Genomic DNA, 14,340 nt, shown 5'->3' with positions numbered 1-14,340 from the left:
AAAGAGAGTTTTAAATTTACATGGTACAATTGTTGGCTTAAAGTAGGTTGTTGCCATTGGATATGAATAGCCTATTTTATCTTGAGCTGAAAATTGGTGGAAGAATGATCTAAAATATTAAAACAATAAGCCGAACATAAATCTGGTAAGTGTTTGAATACGTGAGAGGCCCCATCAGTGACTAAGTGCTAACGAACGCGTGTGGAAAAATGCCGGATGGTTTCGCCAACGTAACAGGCATTACAGACGGTACACAAAAAATTTGTATACAACTCACGAACAAAGCCCGCTTGGGACAGGGTCTTTCATGCCAAAAATATCGCCGGTCTTGAAGAACGAAAACACCAATTTGTAACTGTTGTAACGCTTAATAAGGTGGTAATCCTTTTCTTTTTTTTTCTGGATGATACTAGAGAAAGAGCCTAAAGTAGTTTGAAATAAAACGTGGACGCAGTATTAGTGACGACAGTGGGGAACAATCAGGGGCCCGTTTCTAGAAAGTCCCGGTAACTTACCGGGCTCGATAAGCGTCTTCTGTGATAAACGTTTCTTAACAGAAGTCAATTTTTGTTAGCTTTGAATACTAAATTTTAAAATCCTATAATTCTATGAAAACATTGGCCAAGTTCCATGTCTCTAATCACTGTGTAATCGGCGAAAAAAACATTTAAAAATATGCTTATATATCGGGCACGGTCTGTTACTGGGACTTTCGAGAAACGACCCGGGGTTTAGTAATGAAACGATTGGCAACCCTCTGAAATGAGTGGGGAAAAGATTCATAAGTTTTATAATACCAGTAATTTTAAGCCGGAAACAAAGTTCACACTAAACTCAACCGCGGTCAAGCGTAAAAAGGAAAAAAACAAAAAGAAGCAGAAAACTGAGTCTTTTAAAGATAAGGCTTTTACTTTGAGAGTTGAAAGGTTTCCTTTTTTTACGAGACCGTGTATTTATTAAATCGTTTTACGATTTCCTAAAAAAGTTTCAAGTTATTTATCTATTTATTTATTTATTTATTTATTTATTTATTGTTTTTTTTTTTTTTTTAGTTTTGAACCGAGTGCAACATGTGATATTGGTTATCTAAGTCTCCTGTTTAAAGGAGCACTGTCACGGCAATTTTGTTGTATTTGGTCAAAACTGACAAAAAAAACTGTTTTGTAACATGAAATTGCTCTTACAACATCGTGAAGAAAATATTAAGGTTTTTTCTCGTAGGAAGAACAACCATGCACAGGAAGAACAATTTTTTCAAGTTGCAATCCACTTCCATTCTAGCCATCCGCAGCCAAACATAATTAAAAGTAGTTTCTGTGCACCAGTAGGGTTATTATATTGTTAACAAACCGATGCCATTGAAACAAATACGTTTTTAATTTGGGCCATCGAGTAATCATTTTTTTTTTAATAGGCGACACTGCCCTTTTAAATGCGTGACATCTGGAGAATTGATTCACGCTATGGTTCGTTAAACGTTTTTAGTATTATCATATTAAAAAAAAAATGATTTAGTAAACTCTCAGACTCACAAAACTTACAACCTTTGAGCTTTCGATTCTTATCCTTCGCGTTTGATCGCGGTGTTCACTGATGCCTTGTTTTCAACAACTTGGCCCAACAGTGTAACGCACGTGTGAGGTGTAAACGTGATCTCCATTTTTACAAAGGTGAGATCAGCAAACGTTTTGCCTGTTTACTTTAGTTAATCCCTCCCTTCACAATGTAATTAATGGTGAGATTAGTATTCACCTTAGTTAATCCCTCCCTTTACAACGTATTTAACGGTGAGATCAGCATTCACCTTAGTTAATCCCACCCTTTACAATGTAATTAATGGTGAGATCAGCATTCACCTTAGTTAATTCCTCTCATAGGCTGCAGACAGAATGACAAGAGGGGGCAACAAAGTGACCCCTGTCTTCAGAATTTCCGTGCTCTTGTACACGAGACTTTGCACAAGAATAGTTTTAATATCAGCCGCTGTTACAGCGGCCCAAATCGAGCCTACTTCAATCGCAGATGTGATAAATACTTTGTATATCATGTTTAGCAAGCTATTACAAACGTTGGCGGTGGTACCGGAGACGCAGATCCGTAATGCATAATTCTTTGTGTGAAACGGGTGGGGATCAGGGGGTCTGTCTGTCCTCATTAAAAAAGTACTAAGAAGGGGATCGGAAGTGAAATGCTCCCACTAATTAGCTGGTAGCTTTTCTCTGTGCTTGGTGGTTTGCCAAATTCCGCTTGGCTTCCGGTCTGGCCCACGAACGCCCTGTGCTTGACTTCCCAGGGAACTTGAGCAGCAAAGAGGGCGACGGCAACGAAAGACAACAAGAGTCATTAGTAGCAGAAGCAATTACAGTGCTCGTGCATTATACATTTTGGTTTTAATTAGTTCTTTGCCATCCCCTGCAAAACGACACCACATAAACAAATTCAAGGCTTTCGTGGGGAACGTTTACAAGCACTTAACGGGGAATTACTCATTCTCAGCTCTTCCTTAACTTGAACAGCGTTGCCAAGAATATTGTTTACTTATCAATTTGGACTGAGAAGCTAACAGTTTTCCTTCTGACTGGAGGACAATTGTTTGCTTGTTGGAACAGATGATGTCCGAAGAGAAATAGTTGTAGCCCTGAATAAAAGTTGTTTTTTTTCCCTCTATTTTATTGTGTTAAAACATTTTCGCAGAAAACGCGTAGGATGTGAAGAGGGATTTCAGGTCATTTAAGGATTGCGGCCATTTCTGGAACGTTCTACAATTTTGATATTTCTCTCAGCGTTTCAATGAAATAAACTTTTTTTAATAAAAAAAATAATAAGTTTTTGAAAGAATAGCAATGAGCTAAAGATAACTATACTGTAAGCCTGTATTGAACGTTTAGGAAAACGCTATGCCAAGCACGGGAAGTTGACTTGTAAACTGTTACGACTTCCTCGGTGGTTACATGTGTTTTTCAAAATTGTTTATTTATTTTATTATTATTATTTTTTTGGCACTCAAAATCAGCCCACGTGAAAAATGACATGTTTGCAACGTTTAAAAGCAACCATCTAAGGGACACTAGTGTACGTACCAGCTTGCCATCTGTGGCAGACAAAGAACACATACACTGATTGTAGGAGTATTGCTGAAGCTAATGAAGCCGCGAACTATCCACTTACTGCACAAGAGGATTTCTTTTCTTTTTTCTTTTTCTTTTGTCACTGCCATCGGAAACCACGCAAGAAAGCTTTTTTTCTCAAGCTGCAGGAAACCTGAGTCTCAGAACGATGAATTATTTTATTTACGCGATGTGTATTTCCAGATCTCTATTTATATCACGGCGAGACAATTCAAGGAAATAGGAAATACGGTGAATGCGTCACCGGCTAACATCCCGAAGCTCAAACAGTTATACCGAGGGTTAAACAACGATCTTTGTTAAATTAACAGCCAATTTACACTCTACGATCACTGCAAGCATAAACGGAAACCACTTAAGACTATCATCAGCACGCCATGAAAGGTTGGTCGTATTAACGGTCCCGGGGCGGCCGCATTCAAGAGGCAGTGTCACCTTTTTTAGCGTCACTCTGATTAAGCAAAAATTGTATCTGTATCGATGGAAACGTTAGAATAATTGTTCAGTTTGTGGCAATTACCCTACTAGTGCACGCAAACTGGTATTTTATCTTTGGCTGAGGATGGCAGGATTGAAATGGATTGCAACTTTTAAAAAAATTGGCCAATTTTTTCCAGTTTCTCCTGTGTATTCTGGGGACATCGATCGCCAAAAACCTGATGCTATTTTGTTCTTCTCAGGAGAAATCCCTTAGTGTCATGTTTTCGATGCTCTAAGAGCAATTTGATGTTAGAGAAAAGATATCTTGTCGGATAGTTGAGTAGTTTTGACCAAACACAGAGAATTGCCTTGACAGAGGTCCTTTGACGCAGGTACAATGAGGGGAAGTGTCAGATTACTGATTACCTACAAAGAGGAAAGAATCACAGAGAGAAACTGACAGTATAGGACTCATAGAAAGACAGTATAACTAAGAGGGCGAAATGTCTTGAAACCAGTCACCAAATGCAGGTTATTAAAAGATAACTGAGTTTTTCTTTGCCAGTTTAGATGTTATGTTAAGTAAGCCACCTTGCGCAATTGTCTTTCGATCTGTCAGGTTGGCCCGATTAACGGAATAATACTTTGGAACTCCAAAGGGTAGGCCACGAGTCGTATCTGAACGGTGGTTGGATTATGGGGATAGTTAGAGCAGAAAAATGCTAATCATTTGCATGCTTGGTAAAAACGAGGTGGTTGCACTTAAAAGAGGGGTTCTCGGCTCCAATGTGAGCTGAGAATGAAATCGAAAGATTGACACCAACAACTTCATTCTTTGGGGCTCCATAAGGAGGTCACTAGTCACATTTCAACAGTTGCTGGATTAACGGGGATTTAAATGAGAAAAATGCGAATCATTTGCATGGGTGGAAAAAACCAGGAGGTCGCTATTAAAAGCGGGGTTTTCAGCTGCACGGTGATGAGTATAAAATCGGAAGATTGACGCCAACAGCTTATTCTCTTTATCCAGTCATACAGTCACGACCTTCTGATTACAGTACCCGGTGTTTTAGCACAAGACGCGATAATGGGCTTGTCGAGAATCAGAGACGTATGTTGTACGATTGTTGGTCTTTCTCTACTTATTTGCTGTCCATCAGGTAAATGTGATATTTTGTTCTTTGGCCAGTTATGGATGTTTACAGTCTCAACCCTCCCAATCTTCTGCCTTATCACTGCTCAAACCTTGGCTAAATTCCGTTTCGTCTTTCAACTAACGCGTGAAATAAACTGTTTCCTGAGTACCGTTCTTTATTCTTGCGAGGAAGTTACACAAAACCCGTTTCGCACATTGGGGTCTACTGATCTCATGATCAGTAACAAAATCTTGGATTGTGCGCGTTTTATTCCTGATCGATTTTGATAATTTAAAAACGTTTCTTTTTCAAACGAACATTTAGTTAATATCTAGTTAGTTTTCACATGGCGGAACAATGTCTTTGGTGCATTTCCGAGCGTTTCATTTCTGATCTTTCTAAGTTAAAAACGTTTCTTTTAAAACGAGCATTTAGTCAGTATCTAGTGAATTTTCACATGTTTGAACATTTTTTTGTGCATATGTTTATTAGCGCTGTTGTTTTTGTATTGAATTGTTCTTACTTTTGTAAAGCACCTTAGAACTTTTGGATGTTGGCAGTATATAAATTGTCATTGTAAATTATAATTGTAATTTACAGAAGACTCATCCGGGGGATTAGTAAATTAAGCCCTACATTCGCGCAATTAACTTCTCCTGCTTATTTTCTCGACGGGCAAGAGCACGGGCATACTGTCAACTAAAGTGTGTCAATTTTTAAGCAACTTCATCCTCACCCGGTTTTTGCTTTGTTCACTCGGTGTTCCAAATCCTGACTCAATTTCAGAACATACCCGTTTTCACTCCAGTTAGACTAAAATGGTCAAAATCTATACCCGCATATTTCAGACCAAAACGGCTCAAGAACCATACCCTTTGGCGCCGCACAATCCTCCCCGATCCTCATTAGCTGTTCATACCACTTTAAACAGAGCAAGTAACTAAACCAAATTAAGAAAAGATAACTTTTAAAGCTGTCTAAATGTTAAAACAAACCATCATAATATGCTTAATAGTATAAGCCAAAGTCATTTATGCCTCGTAAAAATCTTTAGCCATATTGTCAAAATACAGACAATACATGGCTACCAATCAGTTCGATTGGGATCAAAAAATGCTTCTTTACAAGACTAGTGTCTAACTTAGAAACCTATATGGTTTACTAAGGCGCTAGGCGTTTCCACGTTACATATTTATGTTTAGCAATCCGTAATAATGTTTTTAAAACTTTAATTTAACTAAATATTCATATATGTATCAATACAATCTTAAAAGGAAATGTGAAAAAAATAAAGTTGTTTTGTTGTTGTTGTTGTCAAAATACGACCGGCCGGCGTCACAATAATGCAATACGTTGAATTGGATTGATATCCCATGATATTCAAGAAGTGATGTTCTCCAGTTTCCATGGTACAAGTAGAGTCACTTCGGTGCTATTAGATTATTCCAAAACTTCAAGATGGAAGAGGGCCGGCTTCGCTGTCGGAACAGTCGATAACATCATCATTTCTGGAATACTCTAACGAGAGCCTATAAAGTGAACATCCTACGCGCGCTGTGACGTCCTATGCACCTTTTGTTCAGCGAAAATATTTTAATACTGGCTTCTATTCGCACAGGTCGAGAGGAGTTCTATTCTATATAGAGTAAGGCGCTGTTATCTTAGACTTATCTCCGCATATATCTCTCGTTGATGATTAAAAATGCTTTGTACAGTAAAAATTTTCATGACCTCTCATGAACCCTAACAGTTTTTTTATTTCCATTTCCGTCGATCTTTTGTCACGGATAATATGTGAAGAAAGATTGAGCCAGCATAAAAGTGTAGGGCGTGCCAAAACTACCGTGAGTGCACTCACGTTTATTTATTTCTAGACAATACCAAATGTTCTCGAGTGATTTCACAAAACTATGTCCCTACCCCGCCCATGTGAGCAAAACGCCCACGGACTTTGCCTTATAGGCCAAGCAAGCAGGTAAGAGGATTTACTGATAGCCGTGAATTGGCCAAACTTTTATCTGTCAGCTGACAAACGTTAAAGGATGGCTAAACTTTTAACTGTCAGCTGAGAAACTTAAGAAAACCTTTTGCTGGGATGGCTAAACTTTGCCTGCATGTGTATAGTGTAGATTTTACTGGCAAATAACTCGCAAGTTACCAGTAAGTTGCTAACGACGATGGCTCAGAGCTCCAAACAAGTTGTTTCTAGAAGTTGTGAAGTCGTCAAGGCCCGATTGTTGGAAAGCCGATTAACGCTAATCCACGATTAAAAGTTAATCGAAGTTTTCATCTCGCTCGCTTAAAGTGGGTTTAAAGGTTAATGTCAAGCTAAAGGTGAAGAACAGTGTATGTCTTTCCTGAAAGACAAAAATCGTTTCAAAGAATCTTCATTGATTAGTAATTACAGTCTGTAAACTCTAATCAAAGTTCACGTTAATCCAGGATTAGCTTAATCGGGCTTCGATCAACTGGGCCCAGAAGACTATCGAAGCAGTGTTCGAAAAGATTGGATTTCGTTCAAAGCTCTTATAAAAAGTCTACGGCTGGTTGCTACGGAAAAAATACGTGATAAGTAAACGTTAGCTAAGATCCGTCGTCATAAACTGATAGCTGAGAAACGGCCGAAATATTAGATGATAGCTAAGAAGTGGCGTAAATCCGGCACCCCCATACCCCTTGTGAGGTCAGAAGTAAATAAGTTCGGCCGAGAAATGGCGTAAGTCCGCCACCCCCATAAAGACCCTCTTGTAAGCTGAATCAACAGCTATGAATTAATTTAGAAGCAAGAGGGCAATAAGATATTTACCCCTTACCAAAAAAAACATGAAAATAAGTTGGATTTCTTTAAATGTTCATCCAGTTATAAAACACACCTTGGCGATATTTATTTGTGCACCAGCCGAGACAATTCACAGTTTTGTAAGTTGGTCCACTTACGCCTGAGCACCTAAATTATCACAAAGTGAACAATCAACGGTTATTTTACGCTTACTAATAAAAAAAGTCGGGTGTAAAATTTTTCGGAAGTCTTAAGTTTGACGCCCACAACTCCATCCTCTCTACTTAGTCGTGTGGACGGACGTCTGCCAGACTGCTTATTTTTGAACAAAGTACGATAATGGACTATTCAAGAAGTAAGAGAATATGCTGCCTGATGATTGCTGGTCTCTTCCTAACAATTTGCTTTCCATCAGGTATATAGTATGATGTTTGTTTTTAAGGTAGGAATCTTGAAGCCCTATTAACCTAACCACCTTTGGAATTAGCAGTACTCGCTCCAAACTTTGACAACCAATGTTCATCTTTCACGAAGGAAACAGACAAATAGGCTATTTTCTAGTTCACGACTGGAAGCAATTTATTTGATTGCATTCGGCTTACAAAATCGCGTTAAGTCTAGCTGGTAGGACAAGTTTATTAAGCTTGCCCTCGGGCAAATTTTTTTTCTGCTCTGCTCACTGCGCGCCGGCCCGACGGATTCAAGTACTATGTTTTTTCAGCTCACACAGGGGTGCACATAGCTAAAAATGTACATAAACAGTGCGTGCCTTGTGACAAAAACATATTTACAGTCAACCCTCGCCTTGCGAACACCCCGATAACACGGCCAGCAGCTCAATACCCAGCAAAAATAAACTACAGACGTTTAACTAGACTTGCCACAAGTCGTCGTTTTATGCCCCGAAAAGACTGGACCAACGGTAGACGAAGGCACGAGGCGAACAACTACCGGACTCCCGCGAAAACGGACTTTGAGAAAGTCTAACGTTTGACCGAAGTAAATTCTCGCTACACTAACTCGTGGTCCCGAGGTTATCCACAGTAAAGGGAGTTGACTGTATAAAGCTGGGGTCTTGCTCCGAAAATGTGTTTCAAGAACAAATTTTTTAGCTTACATAAACGCTGGATGTTTGGAATTCATTGAATGGTGGAATTTATCACCGATAAATGACTCACAGAAAAACCAAAATCTTTCAAGTCTTGGTGAACACCCAGTATCAACGGATAGTGCTTCATGGTAGGAAGTATGAAAATTTTGCGGTTCAGGCTTGTCTGAAATGTCCAATTGTTCTTAGCTGAGGTTGAAATCTAACGTGGATTCTCCATTTCAATATAAAGACTAAATTTATTTCTAAATTAGGGATAAAATTTATCTTTATACAAAGTACTCTAACTTGAGGGGCTAACATTTTTGTAAATTTGGCAGACGGACTCATTATTAATATAGCAGTATTGGTTACCTTTCTCATATTATTTTTAAAAAGTGACCTTTCTCGACTTGTGGTTTTTTATTATTACAAAAATGTACCTCTAGGTGATCTCGAACTGTTCGCAACGGAGGGGGTTTCAAGTTCTCAATGAATACTTCTGGTAAAAGATTACTATACCATATAACACACATAGTTATATGTGTAGTCTTGAAGCGTTTGGGTTTTGAACGGCTGCTTTGCATTGGTTTGGCTGGGTGACTGGTTTTGTCGCCAGTACAGTTTGAAATTGGGTATGATTTCTAAAAAGATTTGCAGAAGCGTTTTAGCTGTTATAACATGCCAATTAACTGCTTCAGGTACTCTTAAGTTACGGCTGTGAAAAAATAACGTATTTTGGTAAAATACCAAAAATAACGTACTTTGCTCTACAACGGGGACATGAAAGGATTTGGAGAACCGCCACCAAAAACAACCACGTGGCTGAAAAATATTTAGTTTCAAAACTCTCATCATAATGAACAGGGAATGGATTGGCGTGTTAAGTCTTGATGTAAAAACTCAAAAAAGACTCCCCACTGTTAACAGATTTTACCCCGTCCCCCTGCTTCTTAGTAGACGCCATTACCAGCAAGTTTTTGCAAAGATTTCCAAGCATTTTACTTCTGTTGCTATCGGACGCCACTCGAGCTTCCAGAATTGTAGGCGAATAGGAATACGTAGTTTCTAAAACAAAAAATCGTTTGTGTTAAAGAATTCGTTTTTTTAATAAACCACAATAGGTATGTTAAATTGCTTCGGAGAAAAGCAAAAGCTGAGATTCACTGACAAATACGAATTATCGTTAAGAAGTGGTTCTGCACACAGGGTCAGTGAAAGAGAGGGAGAGATAGACCGACTTACAGACAATCGAGACAGACAGACAGACACGCACACAGAGACAGAGCAACCACATAATTTCCCACCCCTTTCAATCGAACATCGCCCTCCAATCTATCCCCACTTCCTCTCTGAATTTTTTTGGTATGACAAAATTAAACATTTCTCTCGCTTTCTTTAGCAGATGCCTCGCCATTGTGTAGTCGGGGACCTTTGACTTTCGTAAAGGGTGAAAGCAGGAAACTTGACTGCCATTTCGCGGCTCCTGTTCGTGTAGTCTACTGGTACAAAAACAATAAACTGATCACTAATGGAACTGGAGGTCTTTATCAATCATATGATCAATTAGCTGGCAGTCTTCGAAGTACGCTTCATTTTCCCACCGTACGCATGGATCATGAAGCTAATTACACTTGCAAAGCAGACACCAGCCATACGACCAGATGTCCAAACGGTCAAACAATAGATATCTTCGTCCTCTGTAAGTATTGCATGTATAATCTATTTTCCTTTTGTAACTCAAGAACTCACAGCCTCACTGGTTGAGCGGATTCGCTCGGAACACATAAAGCTCGGTTCGCGCGATAAACAGGTCGAAGTCTGGAACAAGGATGAAGAAGTCAAAATTTTGAGTTGACGCTAAATGTGCCTGATTCTGAGCCCGCAGTCCAATGGCACTCGCTGACCACTCCCTCCTCAGGAGAGAGTAGTTTAATTAGGGTTTCGTTGCTATTCTCGGAAAAGACACTACAATAATCAAGATGAGGTCGCACTAATGTGTTAGAGACGCATAGAATAGTTTTAAATGGACAAATATCTCCGCTTCTCTTCAAGACCAATGACAGAAACAATCGTTTCAGATTGAAACATTATCAACTTGTAAGCTTCAAGATAAATTTCCGTCTAACCGAATAAACCTATTGATTTCTATATAATGTATTAAACAACCAATCAACTGAACTAACCACCCAACAAACCAACCAACCAACTAATCAACCGACCAACCAACCTGCCAACCAACCAGCCTACCAACCAACCTACCAACCGGCCAATCAACCAAGCAACTTAAACAAACCAGGATACCTGCAATCAACCAACCTACTAATCAACCAACCAACCTACCAACCAATCAACCAACCAACCAACAGAACAACCTACCAACCAATCAATCAATCAACCAACCAATCAACCAACCAACCTGCCAACCTACCAACCAACCAACCAACCAACCTATCAATCAACCAAACTACCAACCAGTCAATCACTGTAATCTGGTTTATTGCTTTCCATCGTTTTCTATTTAGTAAATAACATTTAATTGACAAAACGTAGTTATTCTAATATTTCACTCGGCCCTGTGGTTACTTCATTTACTGAGCGAGGTTACTATTCAGTTTGTCATTTTGAACACAATAACAACAAAATTACCCCATGGGAGGCCGGTAGGGGAGTTCTGGGTCAGGCATCGCGTTCTTCACATTCTTTGTATTTTGAACACAGGTGGACGGGGTCACATAACAGCAGAAAGAAAAACGGTGTCTGCCAAAAAATACTCCAACACAAGTTTGACGTGCTCAGCACTGAGCTGGAAAACCTGTTTCATTGGTCCAGTCACCTTAACCTGGCACTACAGAAACAGGATTCTGCAAAACAGCCCAAAGTATACAATAACTGAGGAGCACAAAACCAACGAGTGCCAGAGGCGGCTCCTGCAGGCTGAGTTTATTCTCAAGATTTCTAACGTGACGGATAAAGATAGTGGAGAGTACTTCTGTCAGTTGTATTGCAACTTCATGAAAAGAATTCAAAAAGCAGCCATCAAGCTGGTCGCTGTGGTGCAATCAGGTACAGTAATTTAGCATTGCACTTTATTTTTTTCCCAGGTGGGATTTTAAGCGAAACTTCTGGAGGTACCTTATTATAGGAAATTAACAATGCACTTTATTAACGCGATTTTACAAAATTCGCGTTAATTTAATGTATCTTAATTAATGTCGATGTAAATTTAATGCACTCTATTTTACAACATTGTTATTTTAAAGCACCTTTATTTCATTACAAAACCTTATTACTGAGTTCATGACTCCTCTATTGGCTCTTCAGAGTAACTATCTCTTGAATTGATAGGGTCTAGTTAGGCTTCAAAACCAAATTTTTGGCTTTAAAAAAAACTTAGAAACATCCGTGCAGTTGTCGTGGAAGGTTTTATTGACGGAAGCCAAAACGCGGTTTGGCATTCAGAAATGTTAAGTGCGAGTTTGCAGAATTATGAAAATCGCAGTAAATAAAGCAAGATGCTTATCGAAAAATTCGCGTTAATTTAATGCATGTAGACCTAACTTTTGAAAAATTCGCGTAAATTTAGTGTGACGTGAATTTTCTTCGCGTTGTGAACGTGCATTGTTAATTTCCTATAATAAGGTAACCTCCAAAAGCCACCTGGGGCCAGAATGAATGAAGTATCCTAATAATTGTTTCTGAACAAAAGCCTATTGTTATAATTACAATAGCCTATTGTTATAATTATTGTTAAGAAACAGCTTTCCGGATCGTTGTGACGAATCAAAAATGGCCTATACAGGAGTCGATAATTCGGCGCTGATAAACTTTATAGGAACGATGTATCTATGTTCGGGCCTGTGGTGGCTTCGCAGTTGTCGGTTGATTTCGACAAACGTTGAAAGGAAGAGAAGGCAAAAAGGAACAAACGCGGCTTTTTAACCTCAGTAACTAAGATGACATTTCCCATATGATCAGAAGACAAAATTCGTCCCGCTAACCGAGCCAACCCTGGTTGCCGAGAACATACGAAGAGGCCCTAAATTGTAGATAACATTTTCTCTTTTTTTCTCTCTCTCTACAGATAACTCTACGATCAATGTCCTACATGTTTGAAAGAAAATTAAACAAATCCTTCACTAGCGGCCTCTAGAATAGAATAGAATAGAATAGAATAGAATAGAATAGAATAGAATATTTATTACCTTGTCAATGCCTTATAGCCTGGGAAAATCCCTTACTAATTTAGGGAGACAAAATAAAGCAGATCTGTTTTACTGTTCTCCAAACAGTTGCTATGGTAACACAGCTGATAGCACCCCACAAACCCGAACAAAATTCGTTTTCCCCTGAATTTGACCTCAACCCGTATTTTTAGTTATTTACTATCAGAGCTAAATCAAAATCGCTTAACTAAAACTCCCCGCTACCTCGAACTAATTTTACTTTCTCTTGGCTCAAATTTATCTCGATAACTCGAACTCTATTTTAAGAACGTCTTTAGGCACATCCCATAATGTATGTATAGGGACTAACTACAATGGTGCTGCAATTTATGTTGGAAGGACCGCGACCGTGCACAATCCTTTGTTTTAACGTTCATGCTAGAGTTGAATATCTTAACAGGAACGTTTCAATTGGTCGGTTGCTTCAACACATTTCAAATTCTATGGTGGTCTGTGTACGGTCAAGGCCAAAAATACTTACAAAAATGTATAACAAAGAGGTTTGTCAGGCTTCATAACCAGTGCCTTTTATTAGCTATGGTCGAAATTTGTAATTTCTGTCGATAACGTGGTGGAAATGTATCAAAACGTGCTTAACTAGATCTCAGCTTCAAATTTTGGGGAAATGCCCTAACTAGACGATCTCGTCCGTAAGGTTCTTATACCCCTCAACAAAAAAACAACAACAACAAAAACAAAGAGAACAATTGCATCAAAGTGACTCGGGATTGTAAAAGAATAATAATAAAACTATTAATTCTTAGCAAGATACTTGAAATACAACACCAACACGTTGGGAATTAGAGTTGGTGGGGTTCTACTGTAGCTGCAATGATTTGTTTAAACAATATCTTGGCGATCATTTCCATGATTCTCATGATTAGTATGTGCTGCATGCTCAAATAAAGCTTAATAAAGCTATCCTTCGATCTTGTTATAATTCTTGTGAGAGGGGAATTGCGTGACAATCAAAGAACAGCTGCATAACAAGGGTAATTTGGGTCAATATTTTCAAGCCAAACGAGGGTTATTGTGTTTGTTATCCTTCAAATATTTTTCGTTCAAAGCAGCGCCCTATCGCCTAGGATGTTTCAAAACGATTGTTGGTATCATAGCCCTGCTAAGTCACGTGATGCGTTTTGACCAATTGCAGGCAAGAAAAAATATTTGATGGATTAACATTAGCAAAACTGATCATGTGAAAGGCAAAATGGAAGACGAAAAGAAAGGAAGTTGAATCCGAACTACATAAGAATATGTACTTCTGGTTGAGTATATACATATTACCTGGAAAATACATATTCAAGAGATTAGAACTACTACACTCAAACAGGACCCACCAAACCACAGAATAGATAGTGGTCTAGCCTTAACGTTCCTTTCTCAACCTCAAAAGATGATGTCTTTATTGCATAGCCGCCCCTCTAACTTGCAGGGAAAAAAGACAATGAGATTTAAACCTAATTGTTCTTGCTTACCTAGCATTGCCAACCCTTTGCTAGCTGAATATTTCTGTGTCGACTAAAACATTAATTCAAATAAAAGTTAGCTGGTAATGTTCATT

The 14,340-nt window shown here is 38.7% G+C and overlaps 1 protein-coding gene and 1 long non-coding RNA gene across 4 annotated transcripts; one reads left to right on the top strand and one right to left on the bottom strand.

Moving 5' to 3' along the window:
- Window positions 1-385: 385 nt before the first annotated feature.
- LOC146490166 (uncharacterized) lies at window positions 386-2,056 on the bottom strand. The gene is made up of 2 exons (XR_014863448.1): window positions 1,857-2,056; window positions 386-1,804 (listed from the first exon to the last, which is right to left on the bottom strand). It is a non-coding gene; the product is annotated as an uncharacterized LOC146490166 (long non-coding RNA).
- Window positions 2,057-4,556: 2,500 nt separating this feature from the next.
- Window positions 4,557-13,068, top strand: LOC146490165 (titin-like). 3 transcript variants are annotated; one of them, XM_085103215.1, is made up of 4 exons: window positions 4,557-4,708; window positions 9,956-10,252; window positions 11,272-11,616; window positions 12,635-13,068. In XM_085103215.1, exons 1-4 carry the CDS (start codon window positions 4,636-4,638, stop codon window positions 12,664-12,666), a joined length of 747 nt encoding a protein of 248 aa, XP_084959341.1. In that variant the 5' UTR covers window positions 4,557-4,635; the 3' UTR covers window positions 12,667-13,068. The 3 variants fall into 3 exon arrangements, with proteins under 3 accessions (XP_084959341.1, XP_084959214.1, XP_084959287.1); XM_085103088.1 differs by having other exon boundaries at window positions 9,953-10,252; XM_085103161.1 differs by lacking the exon at window positions 4,557-4,708 and adding an exon at window positions 7,791-7,878.
- Window positions 13,069-14,340: the final 1,272 nt, after the last annotated feature.

Source organism: Pavona decussata, unplaced genomic scaffold (genome assembly GCF_977016875.1).
Source record: "Pavona decussata unplaced genomic scaffold, jaPavDecu1.1 SCAFFOLD_1, whole genome shotgun sequence".
In the NCBI taxonomy this organism is placed as follows: domain Eukaryota; kingdom Metazoa; phylum Cnidaria; class Anthozoa; order Scleractinia; family Agariciidae; genus Pavona; species Pavona decussata.
The sequence above is the reverse complement of the archived record's forward strand: the minus strand, read 5'-3'. Positions and strand labels throughout refer to the sequence as shown.

What these genes read in the sequence shown, in the direction of transcription:
- LOC146490165 (XM_085103088.1), top strand. Translation starts at nt 4,636, where the DNA reads ATGGGCTTGTCGAGAATCAGAGACGTATGTTGTACGATTGTTGGTCTT. An exon ending in ACTTATTTGCTGTCCATCAG is followed by an intron (nt 4,709 to 9,952) that starts GTAAATGTGATA and finishes CGCTTTCTTTAG; the next exon opens with CAGATGCCTCGCCATTGTGT. An exon ending in GGTCGCTGTGGTGCAATCAG is followed by an intron (nt 11,617 to 12,634) that starts GTACAGTAATTT and finishes CTCTCTCTACAG; the next exon opens with ATAACTCTACGATCAATGTC.